The sequence below is a fragment of the Monodelphis domestica genome, chromosome 1 (assembly GCF_027887165.1).
Source record: "Monodelphis domestica isolate mMonDom1 chromosome 1, mMonDom1.pri, whole genome shotgun sequence".
NCBI classification, from domain to species: domain Eukaryota; kingdom Metazoa; phylum Chordata; class Mammalia; order Didelphimorphia; family Didelphidae; genus Monodelphis; species Monodelphis domestica.
Genome location: NC_077227.1, coordinates 159,056,138 through 159,078,052, shown reverse-complemented (window position 1 = coordinate 159,078,052; position 21,915 = coordinate 159,056,138). Strand labels below are relative to the sequence as shown.

Below are 21,915 nucleotides of genomic sequence, written 5' to 3'. Positions count from 1 at the left end.
TAAATCTCCTTCCTGAATCATAACTAACAGCTCAAAATCCATCAATTTTGAAGTATTATTTGCATTATTTTTTCCCAAAATTTACTGTATTTTCCTTAACAATAACAAAGTTCCCTTTGGGTATATGGGCAGGAGTAAGAGAGTGGTACTACTTTTTTGTCTACTGATAAATTTTTTTTCACAATTTATTTTTTTTATATAGCTATTTCACTTTCCATAGATTACTGCTATGTACAAACATGGATGTTTCACAGTATGTACTTTTCAGCACATTTATAAAATTGTACATAAGCCCTTTCAAAAACTCAGGTACTACTCCATACTCACCCCTCTCAATTCATAGAAGTGTCATTTGGTTCCAAGCCTTTTTTAAACTAACTTCCTATTCATGACAGATGATTTTCCCTACTATCCAGTTTAGTATGCCATTGGTCTCTTCTGAGAGGCTAATTACATTATGACCACCACCCTTCCCTTCATTCCCATACACTTTATTTACTTTCCCTTCTAATCACTCAATCTCTCAAAGAACTCTAGTATATTAGTAGGGCATGATTTCTCCTTAGAGGAACGACATTTTCTTTCCCTCAAAAGGTCATCCTTCTATAAGTTTTCAGTGATCCTATTCTTTGTTTTCCTTTTCAAAGGTCTCTAGTTCACTCTTTAACCTTTATTATAGATTAGCATTACATTGGCAAATCACCAAATTCACCAGTATAATAGTCCCATGTAACCAGAATCATACAATTTAGTGAACAGTTTTACAAATTCAGTCAGTTTTTTTTTCCATTTTAAAAATCCCAGGTACATGATATGACAGATTTTTCTTTATGACTTATTTACATTTAATTTATCAATTCTAGGACAACATGTGCATCTACAATTACTTATTCTAATAGCTCTAATTGAAAGTGCTATTCAGAAAATACAAAATAAATTTGTTATTAGCTCAAGCAGGTAATTAGGTAAATCTACTGTTAAAAACATAACACAATCCAAAGTCAAATATTAGTGACTTTCAGATTACATATATTACTTTTCTATTTTTGTAAATGAGAGTTAACAATATTTAACAAAAACATCCTAAATAACAACTTTCTCTGTATCCATAGGATATCAGCAGATGGGGTCCAATCAACCAACATTTTACTCTGTGTGAGGCACTGTATTTGATTTTGGAGATAGAATACAAAGAATGAAACAATAGGAATTTAAAAAGTGACAAATATGAAGAATAAAGAAAAAATCCAAAGAAATGCTAGTTGGTAGCTTAATAAATCTCTATAGGCAAATTACTTGTGCAGTTACAATGGCTATATTAAAAAATAGGAAGTATATGCAGAATACTAAAAAGATAAGGTTTGGCGAGAATAGTACATAACATTTTTAAAGTATTAAGATAATGACTGGCCAGACTCTGGAAATGTAAATTCAGAAAGAGACCTGGGTCTATCACTAATCAGAAGAGAATCTCGGCACCTCAGTTTCCGTTATCTGTAAAATGATGGTGTTGGGCCAGACAACCTCTAATTTCTTTTCAAACCCTGTACAGGATCTATTTTTTGGAAAATATTTCTAAGAGTGAACTTTTGGGCATCTTATTAAAAATAAACTATTTAAAGCTACTACACTTCAAAATGTCATTTAGCTTTAGAATCAAATGTAAAGGGATAGGTAAGTGACCAAAATAGCCAAACTTCTCATTAACTTGTTTTGGGGCAATTTCTATATGAGAACAATTCTAGTAATGTAAATTTTACTATTTTTCCATATATAAACAATTTTCTTGGAACACAACAAACCACTAACAATTATTTTTTTAAAAGGGACTGTGAAGTAGTTCCTGATTTAGTATGATAAAGTCTAAGACAAATGCAAGCAGGTGTTTGGAATTCCAAAAGAGGGCCAAAGGTATCTTTAACCAATTACTGAAGTAAATAGCTAACTTAATTTCTCCTTCAGTGACTTCTGAATGTCCCAAATGTCTGCAATACCTTTTGGAGAATGTCAGTAAGTCAAAAAATATTTCTTAAGTAAGTACCTATTGTATGAGAAGAATGTCCTTTGAATGTAAATGTAAATTTTAAAATAACAAGCATTTATAAGGCAGAATAAGACAAAAATTAGCATGAAGAATACTTTTTTAATGAAAAAAAGATTCAGCTTATAGAATTGTAATTATAGCTTACCTTTACAGCTAATATTTTTCCACTTGGGACATGATATGCTCTGAGAAAAAAAATTGAATAACTTTAAAAATAGCATATTGATACTATATATTCAATCGTTATATTTATAACAATGTACATTAATGGGTCTTCAAGGAATGCTAACAATGACAAACATCATTTATTGAAAACATTGTGTATGAAACTCTACTGACCCCTCAACAATATAGAAGAAACAGTAAATTTGTATTATATACTCTTACTTCAATATTGTGATTTCAAAATGTTACTTCATCAGTGACTCACTTTATTGATGTAGAATATTAAAGTTATATGCCTTAGCAAATGTCCTTACCATTTGCTATGGCCAAAGAAAAAAAAGGCAATGTCTACTATAGGAAGCATCAAAGTGAAGCACTGTACATGTCTATACACATTTTTTTCACATTTTATTCTATAAAACATTCAGAAATGCTGAATTTCTGTCAAAATAGTATCTGATGATAGTTTTCCCTGATTAAAGCCCTCACTTGATTCGGGGCTGGGGCAGTTCTAAAAAAAATGATAAGGAAAGAAGGAATATCTATCTACATAGGAACAAGATAATAGGGTGATCAGGTGAAGAATATCATAATGGAGTTTTATGATTTTCTAGAAAGAGTTTAATTATGGAAGGCATCAAAATGCCATTATGAAGAGACATGTAACCTAGAAATCTTATAAGGGGTAGCCTTAAATGGGGTAGTAATATTCTTCATGAGATATCACAAAATATGTTGAGATTCAAGAATGTGCTAAATCTGTTTTAAAGTTAGGATATCTCAGAATTAAGAAAAGCTATATGATAAAGTAGAGTTCAGATAATCAAACAAAATATGGTAAAATAGCAAGTGAAAAAAATTGTTTAAAGAAAGACTAGGAAGTAGGGCTTCCAGAAACTAAATGCTAATAAATCACACTGAAACTTTTTATGCTTAATGTAATGTGATCTTTTGTACTGAGATAGCATTGAATTCAAATGAATTCCATAAGCACCATAATCCAGAAGCAATTTGGCTTATATAAAAATTTCAAAACAAACAAGTTATCCTGTTATCCCAAACTACTAAAAGGAAAAAAGAAGGAAATCTGTTTGCTTAATAGAGTTAAGACCTTGACAAATATGAAAGTATAGATTATCCAGAGTTGGCTATTCTTGCAATCTCCAGGACTGGTATAAAGATAAACATATCAGAGGTCAAGGAGGACAGTTTATCTATCCCTAATTCCAACACTGACTAAAAATCTCTATCTGCACTGACAAGCATTTGCAAAATCATTTTACCATGCTCCCAACATTTTAATTGGTACTGTCACATCAGCCAAATTGGATCTTGCATCTCTTCTGCATGTGTTTAGTACACATTAATATATGGATATGCTGTTGCCTTTTCTCTTAGACTAAAGCTCTTTGAAGGCAAGGACTTTTTTTTTCTTTGTATTCCCAGGCATAGAGCCTGGTACATGATAAATACTTAATAAATATTTGCTAATTGTTTCTAAAAACAATGCACATTTCTATAACACAACCCATTAACAGTTTCAATTTGGGGCAAAAAGATGTCAGATTTCTCTGACAGGCAACTTTTTAAACTTAAGTTCATAACTTTCGGTAGGAAACTTAATGTTTTTATTTCCTTATGTTTTGAACATTTATTTTTAAAGTAAATGCACCCAAAGGGCAATGGCAAGATGTATGGTGGGCATGAACTGGCTGCAAAAGTTTTCAGGTGAAATAGTGTAAAGGCTGTAAAAAGAAATATCATGCCTAGAAAAAAAAAGAGAATGGTCATATAGCCAAAGCAAAGGATAACCTAGAGTTAGCTAATCCACCAACTCTGGGGGTATCCACATCATACCAAAAGAACATAAAACGGCCTCCATCAGATGAAAGGAACCCTAGAAGTGGATTTGGGAGAGAATGTGGATAAAAGTGGTACAACATGGGTAAGTATGGATGAGTTGTGTTCTCTATCACCAGAGTACCTATATTAAAGAAGATCATATATCCACATCACTGAAATTCCACATCAGCTCTTTCTTACAATATTTTATGTAACTAACCAATACAAATTATGAGATGTTGGACATTCCATTAACTATCTAATTATATGATCCTACATATATACTTTAAGAATTGGAGTTCATCATAGCCATATCTCATTATTTGAACTAAAAAAAATATATATATATTTACAAAACAAATAAATTTGTGAGTTTTTACTGAAACTTCTGAAGTATTCTCTTAAGTTATAAAAGGATTTAGTGCAATGTTTTGTTAAATAGTGAGCTCCTCAAAGATATGTAAAATATGATTAAATTTACAAAGAATCAATGACATAAGTTTTTAGAAACTTACATATGATACTTTATAATGCTAATGTTAGGGAACAAAACACACTCCAGGCTTATAGCTTAGGTAATACATTCATATTCAACAAATATTGAATATCAATCATGTGCAAGTCACTGTACAAAGACAATGAACCTGTTCTCAAGGAAGTGACAACTATCTAAGGGAGAAGAGACATATCTATAGAAATAACCATGACACAAAAGAAACCAACGTAAATACAATAGAGTGGTCCAGGCAAAGTTCTATAATAAATTTGAAGGAGGAAGAGATTTATTTTACCAGGAGACACACACAGGAAGAATGGCTCAATGAAGACTTCATGAAGGAGGTAATTCTCACTTTGAGCCTTTAAGGTAAGAAGATATTTCAACAGATCCCAGTATCACAGATTTAGAGCTGAAAGGGTCCTTAGCAGCTATCTAATATGTTCTCCTCATCTTACAGATGAGGAAACTGAGGCTCTGGGAGGCCTACTGACTTTGCCCAGGATTACACAGTAAGTTAGTATTAGAGGCAGAATTTGAAGCTAGACTTTCCTGACTCCAAGTTTAGCACATTAACCACTGAAGAAAATGGAAATAAGCAGCTTCTTAAGTGCTAGACTTTTAATGTACAGTAGTACAATTGAAAAACATTATTAATATATTTTTATACTTTTAAGCCCATTTATTTCCTTTAATTGCTGCCACAGTACCCTATGAGAAGCAATATAACACAGCAGGTCAAGCACTGGACTTGGAGATTGGAAAACTTGAGTTCAAATCCCACTTCTGATATTTAATAGAGGTATGACCCATGGCAAAAGACTTATCCTTAGTTCTTGACTATTTTGAAAATAATCTGTAGCATTTATTTCACAGATACTATGTATTTTTGCAAACTTCATACTACTATATATCATCAGTTATCTTTTATCCTAACTGAATAACAGAAAAGTTCAACAAAATTGATAGAAACAATGACAGAATGTCAGAGCAAATAACATTATGCATTGTACAGAGAGGAAAGGAATATATTCCAATATTAGTCATTTAGAACCAATATCGACCCTAATGGATACAAGTTTTGTTGCCTTTTAGTGGCTTTTTTTTTCATTTCTATTTAGTCATTGTGTATTTTATTCTGGTATTGATTTCTCCACTCTGTGGAGACTTTTCATGCTTTTTGGAATTCCTTATATTATCATTCTTTACCTTGCAAAATTATTCCATTCATTCATATATAACAATGTTCAGTCATTGCCCAAATGATGGGTTTCTACTTTTTTCCCAGTTTTTGGCTACTACAAAAAAATTTCTCCAAATATTCTATCATATATGTACTCTGTACACAGTTATTTTCCTTGAGATTAACCCATGATATATGTGTGTACGTGTATATAAAAGCATACACATAAATATATGAGATTCTATTTAATAATAAAACAGCTAAGAGGGTTCCACTATGCTCAACAGCTCATTATCTGGCAGAAGAATTCATCTGAAATATGATTCAAAGGAATAGTTACTGTACTAGTTGTATACAAATGCAGGTAATGTAACTTGTTAAGATATTATATCATTGCTTCTAAATTTCATTAACTAATACCAACTTACTCTAAGTTTGACTGTTAAAACCATCAACGGAACGCGTAGACCAAGATTCGAGTAAAAAAGTTTTTTTAATTAAAATTACTCTGAATAATAAGAGTGCAAAACATTTGGACTTTTGAGTTAAGCAGTAGTGATAAGAATACGATCAGGAGATAGTCTAATATATACTGTACAGGACAGTTTGGCAACTTAATTAGCTTGTCAAGAAAGCTGATCTCTTTTCCAAAAGAGAGATCTCAGGTTTCCAAGTAAATTAAAAGGAAAGACTCAATGATTTAATTATGATGCACGCCAATTCATCCGTGGAAGTTTGGGTTGGATTTCGAGCAATGGAGAGATCCCTGGTTTGGTTTACAGTGCATTGACAGTACCAATTTAACATTTAATTATCATGGAGAATTGGATCACAAAGATGATGCCAAGCAGATGGGCAGAATGTATCCCTCAGCTTTGCAAATGGCATACTACCTGGGAGAAAAGGAACTTGTTTACTTTAGACTGATACTGCATCTCAATTGTCTTGACCTTCCTCAACACATTAACTGTAAAGTGATTAATGAAGTTTGAATAGAAGCTTTGGTTACACCAAAAGACAACTGTACACCTCTTCAGTGTTTTAATTAACAACTAACACTTCAAATTAGTTTGTAGTTGCCACAGTAATTACCTGTTCCAATGAGTATAAAGGGGGAAATATTTTAAATAACATTTTTATGGTGCCTAATCCATTTCCTTTAATTCAACTGAATAAGCATTTAAGCATCTACTACATGTATTAGGCATAGCTTGGTAGAGAAGGTCCAAAGACAAGGACAAAACAGTTCCTGCCAATGAGAAGCTTATATTTTACAATATGTACACAGAGAAGTCAATTTAAAGTGTGTATACTCACATATATATAAGCACACACATCCATAATATGTAATTTTAATGGTGGTAGGGAGAACAATAACAAGTGGTAGGATCAGAAAAGAAAATGACCCTTGAGCTGAGCTTTGATAGGAGCTAGGGATTCTAAGAGGTAGAGGCAATGAGGGAAAACATTTCAGGCACAAGGGACAAACTGTAAAACAGAGGTTCTTAGCCAGGGATACACAGCTTGTGGACTGATCTAAAGAAGTACTTGAACTTGGGAGTGGGATGGGGAGGGGGACAACTACATCTTGATTTTCACTATTCTTAGGTTTTCTTTGTAATCCTGTGTATTTTATCTTGTGCATTTGAAAACATGATTTTGAGAAGTTCACAAGGTCCATCATATTGCCATAGGGGTTCATAACACAAAAAAGTTAGAATGCCTGGTACAAAGGCACAAAGATGGAATGTATAAAGAATAGGAAGTAACAGAATAGAAAGTGTGTAAAATAAAATAATGTAAAATTATTCTAGAAAAACAGTCAAGTCAGCTTGTAAGCCACTGAAGTACCTCAGGGAGGGGAGTGACAGAATGAGAAGTATTTCAGGATTATCACTTAAATAGCTGTGGAGAGGTTGAACTGGAGAGAGGAAATACTGAACACAGGCCACTAATAGAATCTAGCTGAAAGAGATGAACCTGAAGGTGATGGTGGCATCATGAGTAAGGAAGAGACAAACATGAGATGTTATGAGGCAGAACTGACAAAACCTGACAAGCAACTGTATATATATCATAGATTCTATGAAAAAATTTCCAGTTCTCAAAATCAATTATGTCATATTGGGTGAATAAATGGACCTATGATTTCATTGGAAGAAATAAAGCATTTACTATGTGCCAGGCACTGTGCACTTTACAAATATTATCTTGTTTGATCTTCATAATAACCCTGGAAAGTAGGTGCTATTATTCACTCTCATTTTATAATAGAGGCAATTGATGTGGAAAGAGGTCAAGTGACTTGTCCAGGGTCCTACAGCTAAAAGTGTCTAGGATTGTATTTGGCCCCAGATCTTCTAAACTCCACACCTGCGGCTCTCTACATTGTTCCACTTAACTGCATCCATTAACATGGGGAACTCCTGAGTGAGAAAATTCCTCTACCAATGAAAACTGGCACATTCCCTACCCCAGACGCTCATATTAAATTAAAAATAAGATAACTTTTAAAAATTGTCACTAAATAAGACAATAACAGGCAGTATTATAACTTGGGATACAGAGTTTACAGTAGAATTTAAAGTATTTTGATGTAGATTAAAAGTGTACAGACTTAGAAGTTTTCATTTTTATCTAAATTCTCCTTATTTGTACTTTACCTTACTTACATTATTATATCCAGGCCTTAATCTCAGCAGAAACAAACATCCTATGATCATCATAGCAGGAGAAATTTAATCTCTCCTTCTATTTGTATCAATGGTCAAAAAAAAGATGTTATCTAAAATGTATACATAAACCTTTCCTTAATAAGTGCACCAGTAGGATAGATGTTATCCTACATGAAATGAGATGGGTGTCAAAGAGATAATAAGGAAAAATACTCATACAAAAATATTCATAGCCACACTCTGTGGTAGCAAAAAACTGGAAAATGAGGGGGTGTCCCTCGATTGGGGAATGGCTGAACAAACTGTGGTATATGATGGTTATTGTGCTATACTATTGTGCTATAAGGAATGATAAACTGCTTGATTTCAATACAAGTTGGAAAGATCTCCATGAACTGATGCAGAGTGAAATGAACAGAACCAGGAGGGCATTGTACACTGTAATAAAGAAATATGCTGAGGGAAACTGTTACTTGTTGAGTTAAAGAGGATAAACTGAGGGGAAACTGCTGTTCTCTGGCTTTGACTAGAGAGAGGACTGCTGCAGAGAACTGAAACTGCTGAGGGAATCTAAGGCTGCTTGTTGGTAATGGAGGACAGAGAAATGCTGCTCGGGGATGCTACCACACACACACAGGGATGCTGGTATACAGGGGACTACTCTGGGGGAGCCTAATGATGGCTGATCTATTTCCTAATCTCCTTCCTCCCTCACTCCCTCCTCCCTGCTTCAACTGCCACCCTTCTTCTCCCAATTTTCCCTCCCCCTGAGTGAATTTATAAAATATTACAAGTTTCTTTCTGAGATAAGGGGTTTATTGGGATAACAGGATGGGAAACTGAGGTAAGGGGATGAGGAAGTCCCTAGTCTGAGGTAAAATTGAGAAAATAGTACAGTCACAAACTGACTATTAGACAGGGAGATGGAGGACAATGGCTTTTCAAGATCTTCTTTCTTCTTCTTTAAGTTAGATTTCTCCTTCTTATCAATTTCAACTGTTCAAAGCCAGAGAAGTTCAAAAGCCCAGTTTCTCTTTTTAGTGTGACCAGCCAAAAGCCTCCAGGGCAAAGTATGACTTCCAGTCCCAGACACAGAGACACAAAAGCCCCCTGGTCAACTCAAACTCCTCAGAGACAGAGAGACAAAGTCCAAAGGCCAAGTTTCTCCTCTCAGGTTCCAGCCAAAGCCTCCAGGGGAAAAGGGACTTCAGTCCCTCACACAGAGACCCCAAAGCTCACTTTCTCTTCTTAGAGAGTAGCCAGCCAAACCCCCAACTCCGCTCCAACTGCCACCAACCCAGGGATATTCCTATGGAATCCTGGGTTTTGCATTTTAGAGCAAGATGCATCTCGATCCATAAGTTCTGCAAAATCTTCTCTCTGTCATATCTCTACCACAACGCAGAGGCTGAAACATTGTGAGATGATCATATTTAATCGACTTTACTACTAATAATGATACAATGACCCAGGACAATCCTTAGTGACCTATGAGAAGGAATGTTATCCACAATGAGAGAGAGAATTGTGGAAATAGAAATAAGAAGGAAAACATTTGATTTTTCACCTGTTTATATGGGTATTAGATGTAGAATTTTGGTTTTTAAAAAGATTATTACAAAAATGATTAATATGGAAATAGGTATTGAGTGATAATACATGTAATAACAGTGGAATTGCTTGTCAGCTCTGGGAAGGGGGAGGGAAAAGAGAAGGGAAAGTACATGAATATGTTACCATGAAAAAATACTTGAAATTTTAAAAATTTAATTAAGAAAAAGAAAAAGAAATGAGATGAGTATTGAGTGAACTCTTTAAGTTTCTATTAATTTTTAAATTAAACTGATAAACTGCTAATTTCCAAAGCATTAAGAACAGACTCTCCACCTTCTTCATTTTCAGCTAAAGTCAGAACCTAAAACCAAGAATACCAGTGGAAACTCAGTTGGGCACTGAGAGGCAAAGTCAAGATGGTAGAGAAAAGGCAGGGATCTTCCTTATCTCTACCAATTTTTCCTCCAATTTTAAAATAACACCTCAAAGCAAATTCTAGAGGATCCATAAAAAGAGAGTAGTTAAGAATTTTCCATCTCAAAACAATTTAGAAGGTCAACAGAAAACATGTGTCACATGGGTTTGGGAGTAGAACACAGACCAGCACACCAGGGCAAGCCCACCCTAGCAAGCCAGCACAAACCTTGGGAGTGATTGAATAGGTAGTAATAGCCTCCAGAATTCTCAGACCACAGACTGTAAACAAGTCAGACAACTAGTAAGAAGGCATCTATTGAACTTCCCATAGAGATCCAGGTAAACAGTTCCAGGGTGAGGAGGAGTACTAGAATACATGTGCTTACAGCTGCAAAGGAACAGGGATCCTGGTTAAGTTCTAAGCAGAAAAGAGTCTTGTGGTCTCTCACAGGACACATACCAGGAGATTAAGAAACATAAATCTCCTTATATCATACAAACATGGAAGAAATGAAAATGTATATTTCCCCAGAACTAGCTCTAAAATCAGTTGCATAGAAAATTTTAAACTTGGGAGAGTGGGCCCTCCACCACAGGAGCAGAGGTCAACATTAATAGTTTTTAAAATTAAAAGTCAAGAAAAAGGTGGAGGAAATGAGCAAATAACAAAAACGAAAGAAATTAATTGAAGAAAATTATTATAGAGATAAGAAATCAAAACACAGAAGACAGCAAAGTCAAAAATGTCATGTCTAAAGTCTCAAAGGAAAATGTGAATTGGTTTCAGTCTGCCAAACAAATTCCTGGAAGAACTCAAAGAGGATTTGAAAAATGAGAGAGATAGAGGAAAAACAGAAAAGAAAGGAGAGTGATGCAAAAAAAAAATCATGAAGAGTCAACAGCCTGAAAAAGGAGACATCCCCCCCCCACAATACTTAAGAAAATATCAACTTAAATTGGCTATGTAGGGGAAAATGTACAAAAATTCACTGAAGAAAAGAATTTCTTAAAAAGTAGAACTGGCCAAATGGAATAGTGGGCATAAAAGCTCACCAAAGAAAATAATTCCTTTAAAATTAGAACTGGGCAGGTGGAAGCTAATGATTCCACGAGACAACAAAAAATAATAAAAACAAAATCAAAAGAATGAAAAAATAGATGGAAATGTAAAATATCTCACTGGAAAAAATAATTGACCTAGAAAATAGATCAAGGAGAGATAATTTATGAATTATTGTCCTGAAAACCATGATAAAAAAGAGTTTAGACATCATCTTTCCAGAAATTATTAGAAAAATGTCTCTAATAGTCTAGAACCAGAGGGTAAAATAAAAATTGAAAGAATCAAACTAATCACCTCCTGAAAAAGATTTCAAGATGCAAACTCCTAGGAATATTTTAGCCAAATTCCAGAGCTCCCATGTCAAGGAGAAAATATTGTAAGCTGCCAAAAAAGGAACAATTTGAATATGGAGACAGGATTACATAAGTTTTAGCAGTTTCTACAAAAAAGGGATGGAGGGTTTGGAATATGATATTTTAGAGCTGGAAGTACATACAAGAATCACCAATCCAGTAAAATTGAGAAGAATCCTGCAGGGGAAGAACTGAATATTCAACAAAATAGAGGATTTTGAAGAATTCTTGATGAAAAGAACAGAAATGAATAGAAAATTTGTGTTTCAAATATAAGACTTAAGAGAAACATAAAAGGTAAATTGCAAAGAGAAGTCATAAAGGTTTCAATAACTTAAACTGTTTATATCCCTACATGGGAAGATAATACTTGTAACTTTTAAGAACTTTATCATTGTTGGGATAGTTCAGGAGTATACACAGAGAGAAGACAAGGGCGTGAAGTGAATAATATGGGATGTGGGATAGAGGCTGGCACTAGAGAAAAAGTGTCAGACTGAAGAGTATGTGAAATTGATCACCTCGACAGGGGAGGGGCCCCAGGAATGAATTTCCTGAGGAGAGAAGTTTCTGGCTAGGAGAGCTGTGAAAGTCTCTTCATTCTGGCACTTTTTTTCTAGTGCCAGCCTCTATCACAGATAGTACCTTAAAAATGAAAATTACTGTGTGAGAAAAGGAATTGCACTATGAGAAAGGAGAAAGGAGAGGGAGAATGAGATAAATTATTTCATTTAAAGAGGTGTGAAAGTTTTATAGTAGAGGGAAAGATGGGGGAAGTGAAAAGGGGGCACTTGTACCTTACTCTCATAAAAATTGACTCAAAGTGGGAATAATATACACTCAGTTGGGTAAAGAAATCTATCTTACCCTACAGTAAAGTAAAAGGGGAAGAGGATAAGGAGAGGATGGAGGGAAAATAATCATAATTGTGAAAAAAACTACAACAAATTTCTCTAATACAGGCCTCATTTCTCAAATACATAGAAAAATGAGTCAAATGTATAGGGAAAAAAGTCATTCTCCATTGCTATGAACAGGTGGTTTTCAAATGAAGTAATCAAAGCCATCTATGGTGATGTGAAGAGAAAAACTAAAATAATTCTGAGGTACCACCTTATACCTATCATATTGACTATTATGACAGAAATGGAAAAAGACAAAAGTTGGAGGGGATGTGGGAAAATTAAGCCACTAATACACTGTTTGGGGGTGTGTAAACTTATTCAACAATTTCTGGAGAGTAATCTGGAACTATGCTCAAAGAGTTATCAAACTATGCATCCTCTTTGACAAACCAATACCACTACTAGGTCAAAAATAAAAAGGAAAAGGGTCAAACGGGTCTATTTGTACAAAAATACTTAAAGCAGTTCTATTTTGTGGGAAGTAAAGAATTGGAAAGTGAAGGGATGTCCATCAATTGGGGAATGGTTGAACAAGTAGTTGTATATGATTGCAATGGAATACTATTGTCCTATAAGAAATGATGAGCAGGATGATTTCAGGAAAAACCTAGAAAAACTTACATGAACAAATGCAAAATAAAGTGAGCAGAACCAGGAGAACAATGTACAAAATAATAGCTATATTGTACAAAAAACTGTGAAGGACTTAGCTATTTTTAGCAATACAGTGATCCAAGACAGTTGTAATGAAAAATGGCATCTGCCTCCAGAGAAAGTACTGATGGTGTCTGAATTCATATCAAAGCATATAATATTTCACTTTCTTTATTCACTTAAAACATTTTTTTGCTTTTTGTTTAAGTTTTCTTAGGCAAAAGCACAACTATGGCAAAATTTTTTTATGATTGTACACATAAAATCTATATTAGATTGTTTACTATTCCAGGGAGAGGATGGGGGAGGAAAGGAAGGCTAGAATTCAGGACTCAGCCCATAAAATTAGGGAAGTTAAATTTCTTACACATTTTACTAATAGGACCTATAAAATCAAATCTGAATTAAATTCACAAATATTAACACTGATTAGATACAATTAGACATAATTTGCAATCAATAAATATTTCAAAATTTCACAATTCCCTTCTTTGATCCTTGAAAGACCTATCTTTCATGGATCATTAACTCTGAACTCTTCTAAGATTGGCACATTGACAAAAACTGCTTGAGGCAGTCCCCATCAGTAAACAGATCTTTCAGAGGAAATTGCACACTGGGAGGTAAGGAGAGAAATGGGCACTAACATAAGAGATTTAATTTTAATTACAAGTATAATAATATCTTATTAAAACTAGGGGATAATGGTAATAAATTAATATGTTATGGAATTGAACTTTTTTTGTAGTAAAGATACAGCTAGAATCAACATATCAGTCTCTTCATATAATCATAGCAAAGATATTAGTTGAGTAGGTATTAGTGCCATTATCTCTTTGTAAAGATTCTCTAAGTTTGAGAAGGGAACAGAACCAAATTCTGTTAAACTCTGAAGTCTATTGAAATCAGTTATCCTTTTTTCTCTGCTTGGAATCAAAAGGCTCATGTATTTCTTTAGGTGACAAGGTGGGCAGTTGGGCACATCAGTTTTTTAATTGAGTATAAATAATTTTAGTAATTATACAGTCAGTATTCATAGCAAATGAAAAAGAATATCATCTTTTCATTACTTTATAGAAGAAAGTCCTATAGTCTCCATAACTGAGAACCGTATAATAAGAGCAAAAAGCTTCATTCCCATAGACCACAATATTCAGATGTGGGGTTTTTGTCAGCATAGCTTTGAGGTGTGAGAGTCCTATTAGATCAAATGAGGAGGAGGAGGCACTGAAGGAAAGTGATGATTCAAGCTTTGGGGTGTTTGTGGCATTCCTACCTCAGCTAGAAGTGATCATCAAGAAGAGATATAACAGTAGTCCTTGAGGAAAGAAGTATCATTAAAATGGATTATAAACACAAAGTCAGATAGCAGAGTAGTAATTTAATGGGTCACTAATCAATTCACCAAACTCTTTCCACTATTCTAAATTTTGTTGTGTCCAAAAATTGGTCTGATTCTGATGGGAGCCAACAGGCTCACCTAACACTAAAGTCAGTTTCTCAATTTTCAAAGAAAGATTTTCAGATTCTTGGAGTATAGCAGAGGCCCCAGTTGGCTGCACCTTGTAGTCGTGGAATTGCAGGTCAGTTGAAAAACTCACTGATGCAAGGTAAACAGGTCTCTTAACCCTTTTGCATTTACAATCTCTAAAGGCCATGCCCAATCAGTAGCACTTCTTTAAGCAATACACTGAGCACCTTTTTCCTAGTAAGCCTCTCAATTGTACAGTCATTTTTACCCTTGTATGAAAGATGTTTCATTCTTGTCACCTTTCAAAAAGAGATGTTTATAGCTATCAGAAATAAAGACCTAATAATAATAACCTAAAGGGGCATCTCCACAAAATAAACAGAAATGTTGATAAAGAGGGGGTGGTTGCAGGAGCTGTAACAGGGAATGTTTCCAGATGTGGGTTCTCATAGAAGGGCAGCTGAAACTCTTTTGTAGTGAACAGATTAGAGCTGGGTGCCTAAGGTGGGAAAATGCAGTATCTTTTAATATCCCTTTGATTCTTCAGTTGAAAGATGTCATCAGGTTGGCATGAGTCTTCAGACACTCAACACATCACTTCAAAGATTGAAAAATTTGTGTCATGAGAACTGGCTTACAATTTCTTATGGAGAAATACTATAATGCAGAATCCAAATACACTGATCAATATGTGATTTTAATAAATTAATTTAGCCGATCTGTCATAAGTTTTTGGAGGGATTAAATTAGAGCATAGTTTGAAACTTGAGCATAAGATTATAACAACCCATTTGGTTAAGATGGATAATATAACTCTTTATGGAAGCCAAGAAAAGATCCAGAAAAAAACAGGAAGGGGGTCCCACCAAGCACTACTGTTTGAGGACACATGGGTCTCATTAGTGATATGCTGAACATCAGTCATAAGACACTGAAGTACATGAATATTTTAAATACTTTCTCTTGACTTATAAAAGAAACAGAATTAGCTAATAAAAGAATAGGTCTTAAACTAGGCAGCAGTTGGTTTTGGAAAGTTATATTACTGAATTAGCTTTTTTTTTTTTTAAATTAGCTTCTGCCTAAAAAGAAGAGATAGCTATTGATGTCTTAGAGGTGGTTGGGTTTTGTCTTGTACAGGCTTTTTGATTTCAGAAGAAATGTTTTTAATAGATTTCATTAAATATGTCATTCCAGTGGTGGGAAATAAAGATAAACCCCCTCCCTCACAACTGGACATGTCATGTTTGGAGGGTTGTATTCTTCTGACCTTTTTTGCATTTATGACACAAGATTCCTAAGTTTCTAGTAATTTTCCTTGCTATTAAGTTTATGGAATTATTAAAAACTGATACAGGTGGGACTATATAAACAATTCTGCAGGTCCCAAACCATCTCAGAGTAAGAGAAGCAAAGCCTATGCTAGAGCAAATGAAGAACTGACTTGGGGTCACTCCAGGATAGTTTTTGATTAGCCAGAGAGAGCTTCACCATTGTAAATAATGGTTGCAAAAGAAAAGGTGAATTACTAGAACTATTAAAGTAATGAGTTTTAGTACAAATAAGTGAGTATGCCTTATTAATGTCAAAAAAAGAAAGAATTAGGGTCTAATTTATTTGGTTTCCCAAATCAAAAGAAGTATTCTCACTCTCATTTCTTCTAACACAAAGAAAAACACTAGTAACACCTGTATAAGATTGAGGGGAGGAATTCTATTTTTATAGATCCCAAATGTCTCATCAGTTTTTGATGTTGTACTGAGGTTAGTTGAAATGAGATTCCTTAAAGGGTTTGACTATCACTGGTACAATAACATTCCATTTTGACTGATCCCAACTAGTCTGGTTAATTTTACAGCCAGCAAAGTTGAAAGGTAGAAATGGTCCCACAAAAGACTTATTGCTTTCTTTGTGTGCTAGCTGAGACACAATTTTGGAGACCTAGACAGGAATAGGTATCTATGGGTCAGGATTGCTACAGTGTTCATGATGACAAAACCCAATACTCATGAGGTCCAATAAATCTAGAGTAATATAAGTTCCAATTGCAGTGACACACACACATATACATATATATGGGGGATTCTAATGTGTAAGGGGAAAATAGATTCCTTATTTAACCAAATCAGTGTGAGCAGAGATGGTGGTGGGCAATAATGCTATAATCATCACCAGACAGAAGCTCAGAAATTTGCACAATAACAGAGTACTAAACAACAAAATCACTAAAATAGATGTCAACACGGAAAGACATCATATTTTCATTTTCATCCAAAAAAGACTGTTCCACCAAGGGCAGCTATTTCCTCCAGACATTATGAGAGGTGCAAAAGTGAAAGATGAAGGTGTGCTAGTGCTAGTACTAAAAGTATAGAAATAGAAGACTTAGCTGATGTGGTTGGAATGATGAAAGCAGATGATCTATGAAGCTTTTCCAACTCTGGTAGATTAGGGAGCAAGAGTAGTAGATTAATCGTAGGTCTCTGATTTCTGGGACAGCAATTCCTAGCTCTGGGATTATTTCTACAAAGAGGGGAATGATTCTCAAAATCATAGCCATATAGTAGCCTATACTTGATGGAAGAGGAGAGGATCATGAGCAAGAGTACTAAGATTAAAACAATATAAAAAAGGATTAAAATGCCAAGTGATTGTTCTATATAGGCTTATGTTCATCAAAGGTGAGGAGGTATTTTGCAGTTCCTCTGAATCCTCAACAGTTATAATTATTGTTGGATAATTAAGGTTAGAAGATGGTCTGGGATCCTATAACTCATCTATTTTGGAAAATCAATCATCTATCTCCTCTACCTTAGAGAAGTACCCAGCTGCTTCCTTCTTAAAGGAGTTCTTTTGGGTGGAGAAGTAGTTGAAGTCCAATTTTGAAATAGATAACTCTTACTAAGACTGGGGAATGTTATTGTTCTAATTTATCAGCTGCTGAGTTCCCATTCTGCAGCAATGATAGAGCCCTGAAAGTGTTAGACTGATGATGATGATGATGAATAGCACTGGGACTCATAAAGGAAAAATATAGTTTATCCATTTCCCAGGGGAAGGACAAAGGAAAGGATGGAGATTATCTCTCCCTAATATTACAGAAGTTGGGGTCATAGGAAGTAGGGTTTTTATAGTCTCTAAGGAGGATTGGTTTGTATAACTTTTCCCATGAAAATTAAGAGCCAATACTAGAAGAATCTAGAAACCCTGTAGTAAGGGCAAAAGGCTGTGATGTAAAATTGAGATGGGATTTACTGATGGAGGGAGGTTTAAAGCTAAGTGTACAGGCAAGATTACTTTTTGGTCCAGTTCCTAGTTAGTATAATTTATTGCCAGGACTGCAAATTAAAGCACTCTTCTGTCCCAGTCAGCTATAGAATGACAGATCAGAACAAGCAAAAGGCACCAACATCAGAATTAAAAAAGGGACTTGAGGAAGGAATATCCTGAGTTCTGGTTCTATTCTATGCATTTTACATATCATAAAACCAAGGATCATAAGGCCTAGTATGTATAACCAAATAAAGATAATCAATACTTCACTATGCTCTCTCAGTTTTCCACTTTCTGATGAATAACTACTGTAATCTGAGAAAGTTACATGTGGTATTAGTAAGATTAGACAAAGTAAAAGACACATTATGTATTGACATAAGGGGCCAGTTTCACATGTGAGCAAGGGATCCAACCTTTTTCTCTGATCTTGAATGCACTCAAGATAGTCAGTGGCACAGCAGGCCTTCCCAAGTGGTCTGAGTCCCACAAGTCTGCTGGAATTTCCTGATGTAAACTTTATCTCCAGGGGAGAAGTAATGCAATGAAAAGTCTAAAGACCAGTCTATACTGCAATTCCTATGCTGTGAAGCTCTCCTATATAAGATGCAACAGAAGTGTCTCTTTCTATCAATGATGCATACACCAAGGAGAAAGGTTTCACTTTTATGGCAGAATGGCCAAACAAGCATTTCTTGTGTGTGTGTGTGTGTGTGTGTGTGTGTGTGTGTGTGTGTGTGTGTGTGTGTGTGTAATTCTCTCCTTGGGCTGCTCTTCTGGTAGAAAAAAGGAAGAGGCAGAATATACCTCGAGCTACTCGATCCCCTTTAATGGTATCTATAATCTCCTGTGTACTAAAGTACCTCCCACCCCTTATGGACAAAAAGACATATTGGGAAATAGAAAATCCAGAGGACAAGTAGTTTACCTTCCTCAGTCACCCAGAAACCTTTTTTGCCTTATACTTTTGTCTCCATTTCTCAACCCTGGAGTTGCAAGGGAGAGGATGCCATTATTTGGATTCAGTGGAAGATTGATCATCAGTAGTTGAGGCCTTCAGATGAAGCACAAGTGGATCTTTCTAAAGTAGTCAGGTTTGTGGCTTCATCTGCTCCATTACTGCCTCAGGAAACTGTATGACTGCCATTGGTGTGTGAGGAGGAGTAGATAATAGCCAGGGTTTCTTAATGAGTTCTGAATTAGGAATAACCCTATCAGAGGAGTTAAGAAATTCTTGTAGTCAGATCCTTCTGATGGCATGGCAGACCTCAAAGGCATAGAGGGAGACTGTGTAGATAGTTGTACTTTTACTGGCAATAAGGTGACACATCTGAGAGCCACAAATCCCAAAGCTTGAGCACTGAGACTGAATGGCAACAAGGCTGCCCAAAGGCTCTCATGGTCAGAAACCATATCTGCACCACTAAGTGAATACTATCTTTCTTAAAAGAAAAGCCTTCAGTATAGAGAACATAATCTGAATTCTGGAGGGGAATAGAGATTAGGTCATCACAAGAAGAACATTTGGCTAAGCCCACTATAGAAACTGTCATACAAAGGTTCATTAGAGACAGGCAGATCAGGAAGGAGATCAAAGACAGAGCAATGCTTAAGAGTCACATTTTCCTTCTTTGGTAAAAATCACTTCATATCTCACTAGTCTTTGATCTGAAAAAGAATGAATTTGATGGAAAAGTAAGAAGGCTTCAACCTTATGAAACCACTGCCCTATAAAGGGCAGAACTAAGAAGGGCAATAATTGCCATGGCTCTTGGACAGGGTTTTCTTGAGGTCACCAGTAGCAGTAAGGTGCTCAGGCTCAAGTTATAAAGGTTGTAGAATCGAGTCTTGAAAATTAAAAAGTTGAGAGTTAAAAAGGTGAGAGGTTTGGTACCAACTCAGAATAGCTTGTAATTGTTTCTTATTCTTTGAGACACACAACTGTTAGAGAGCCTGTATGCACTATGGAGAAACAGAATGACTGCTAGCAGACAAATGAAACCTGAGAGAGGTACCACTGTACTTTTGATTTAGAGGCTTGATGGCTTCTAAGATGAAACTGAAGAAAATGCCCACTACCTTCTTGGCATATGTCAGAAATTGGGTGCTAATAATATAAGATCATCAACATATTTTGAAGGTAATGAAAGTTAAATTCTGTTGCAATATCTGAGAAAACAAGGAGAGACTCTCTATGAAGTCTTTAAGGCAGATAAGGCTATGTCCACAGGTGATAGGGAACAAGTATTATGTATCTGCACAAATGGGTATGCTAAAGAAAGCTGAACACAAATCTAACACTGTAAAACAGGTAGCTTCACAAGAAATAGAAGAAACAATAGGGGCAGAGGTTAAGCAATACTAGATGTCTAGGTATAATATATTAATAGCTTGCAGGTTCTGCAAAAATTGATAAACAAGTTTTACCCTCAGGGCCTACTTTAGGCTTCTTAAAAAGCAAAGGAGTATTATAAGGAGATTTGCATAGCACAATAATACTTTGTTTTCTAAGAGAAATCAATAATACGTGAAATTCTTTCAAAAGCTTCCCAGGACAAAGGGTATTAAGGTAAAGACAGGGGTGGGGAGCTCCTTTTGGTAAAAACAGTAACTGGGATTGTGGATTTTAAGAGTCCCACATCAGAAGATGAATTAGGCCAAAGGGAGAATCTCCCCTTCAACATCAGTAAAATCAAGACAGGAAACAAAAGGAGAGTCTTCTGGGAGATGGAAAGACAAAGAGTTACTGGGAAGGCATGAGATGGTAGTCCTTAATTTACATGAAAGATCTTGTCCCAATAAATAAACTAGTGCTTCAGGCATTAACAAAAAAAGAATGTTGTACTAAAAGAGGGCCTATAGTGATTGTTTGTGGAGCTAGAATGAGCCATGTTGGTTCTCCTTCATTCCAACAACCTCTGAAATTCAGTAGAAGTATATTCAAGGCTTATTTGTTTTTTCTCTCAGAATTGAGTTAGAGGTACCAAACAACTATTAGACAATCATAAAAGGTGTTGTTAATATTGAGGATGACATGGGATTCAACATTGAGAGGACAAGCAAAGACTAGGATGACTGAGACGAGGATATATGATTCAGAGACGACAAAACTCTCACCAGGATCTGCAGTTCTTTTCTGTCCCCTGTACCTTCAAGCCAAAGACTAATAGAGATCTTCTAAAACCATCGCTGTTTTGCAACAGAGATCCTGTAAAACTTCCTTTATTATTATTTTTTTGTAAATCTCATTTTCTCTCCATGCATTCTCTCTTAAGATATCCCCTTTTATAATGATAAAAGCATTTTGGTACTTTGCAGCTTTCTGTTAAGATACACTAAGAAGTTGGGGTCAACTGAACAGTGGCCAGAATTGTGTGAGTTTTGTTTTTAGAATTTTTTTTCCCTTTGAATTTTTCTCCACTCTGTCCCTTCTTTCATAAAAGTACAGAGGAATAGCTTTAAGGTCACCTATAGTCTTCTCGTGCTAACAAAGATAATTGTTATGGAAGTACATCTATCCCTTCCACATCACAGGGGTTAGGGACACAGGCACCCCTGGGATGAAGAAAATTCACATAAAGTCTCTTGACCCTCCATTCATTCCAGAAAAGAAGACTGAATTTTTTCTATAGTACCTTATTTTAAAATTTGGGTTATTTGGTTCATATGTTGATACATGATATTATATATATATATATATATATATATATATATATATATATATATATATATATATATATATATAAAATGTATTTTTGAGCTTTTAAACTTTCTCTGTTATCTGTTGGCCTGGCTTCTGCAAAACTCCAAATTCTTTTTT

The 21,915-nt window shown here is 35.1% G+C and overlaps 1 protein-coding gene across 5 annotated transcripts in view; it reads right to left on the bottom strand.

Annotated features, from left to right (window-relative positions):
• The window catches only part of MAP2K5 (mitogen-activated protein kinase kinase 5), a 316,196-nt gene that overhangs the window by 176,496 nt on the left and 117,785 nt on the right, over positions 1–21,915 (bottom strand). For all 5 annotated transcript variants that reach the window (XM_001376370.3, XM_007479616.2, XM_007479617.2 and 2 more), the window contains one exon: positions 2,190–2,229. In XM_001376370.3, the coding sequence (XP_001376407.1) occupies positions 2,190–2,229 (40 nt within the window). The remainder of the gene's footprint in view (positions 1–2,189; positions 2,230–21,915) is intronic.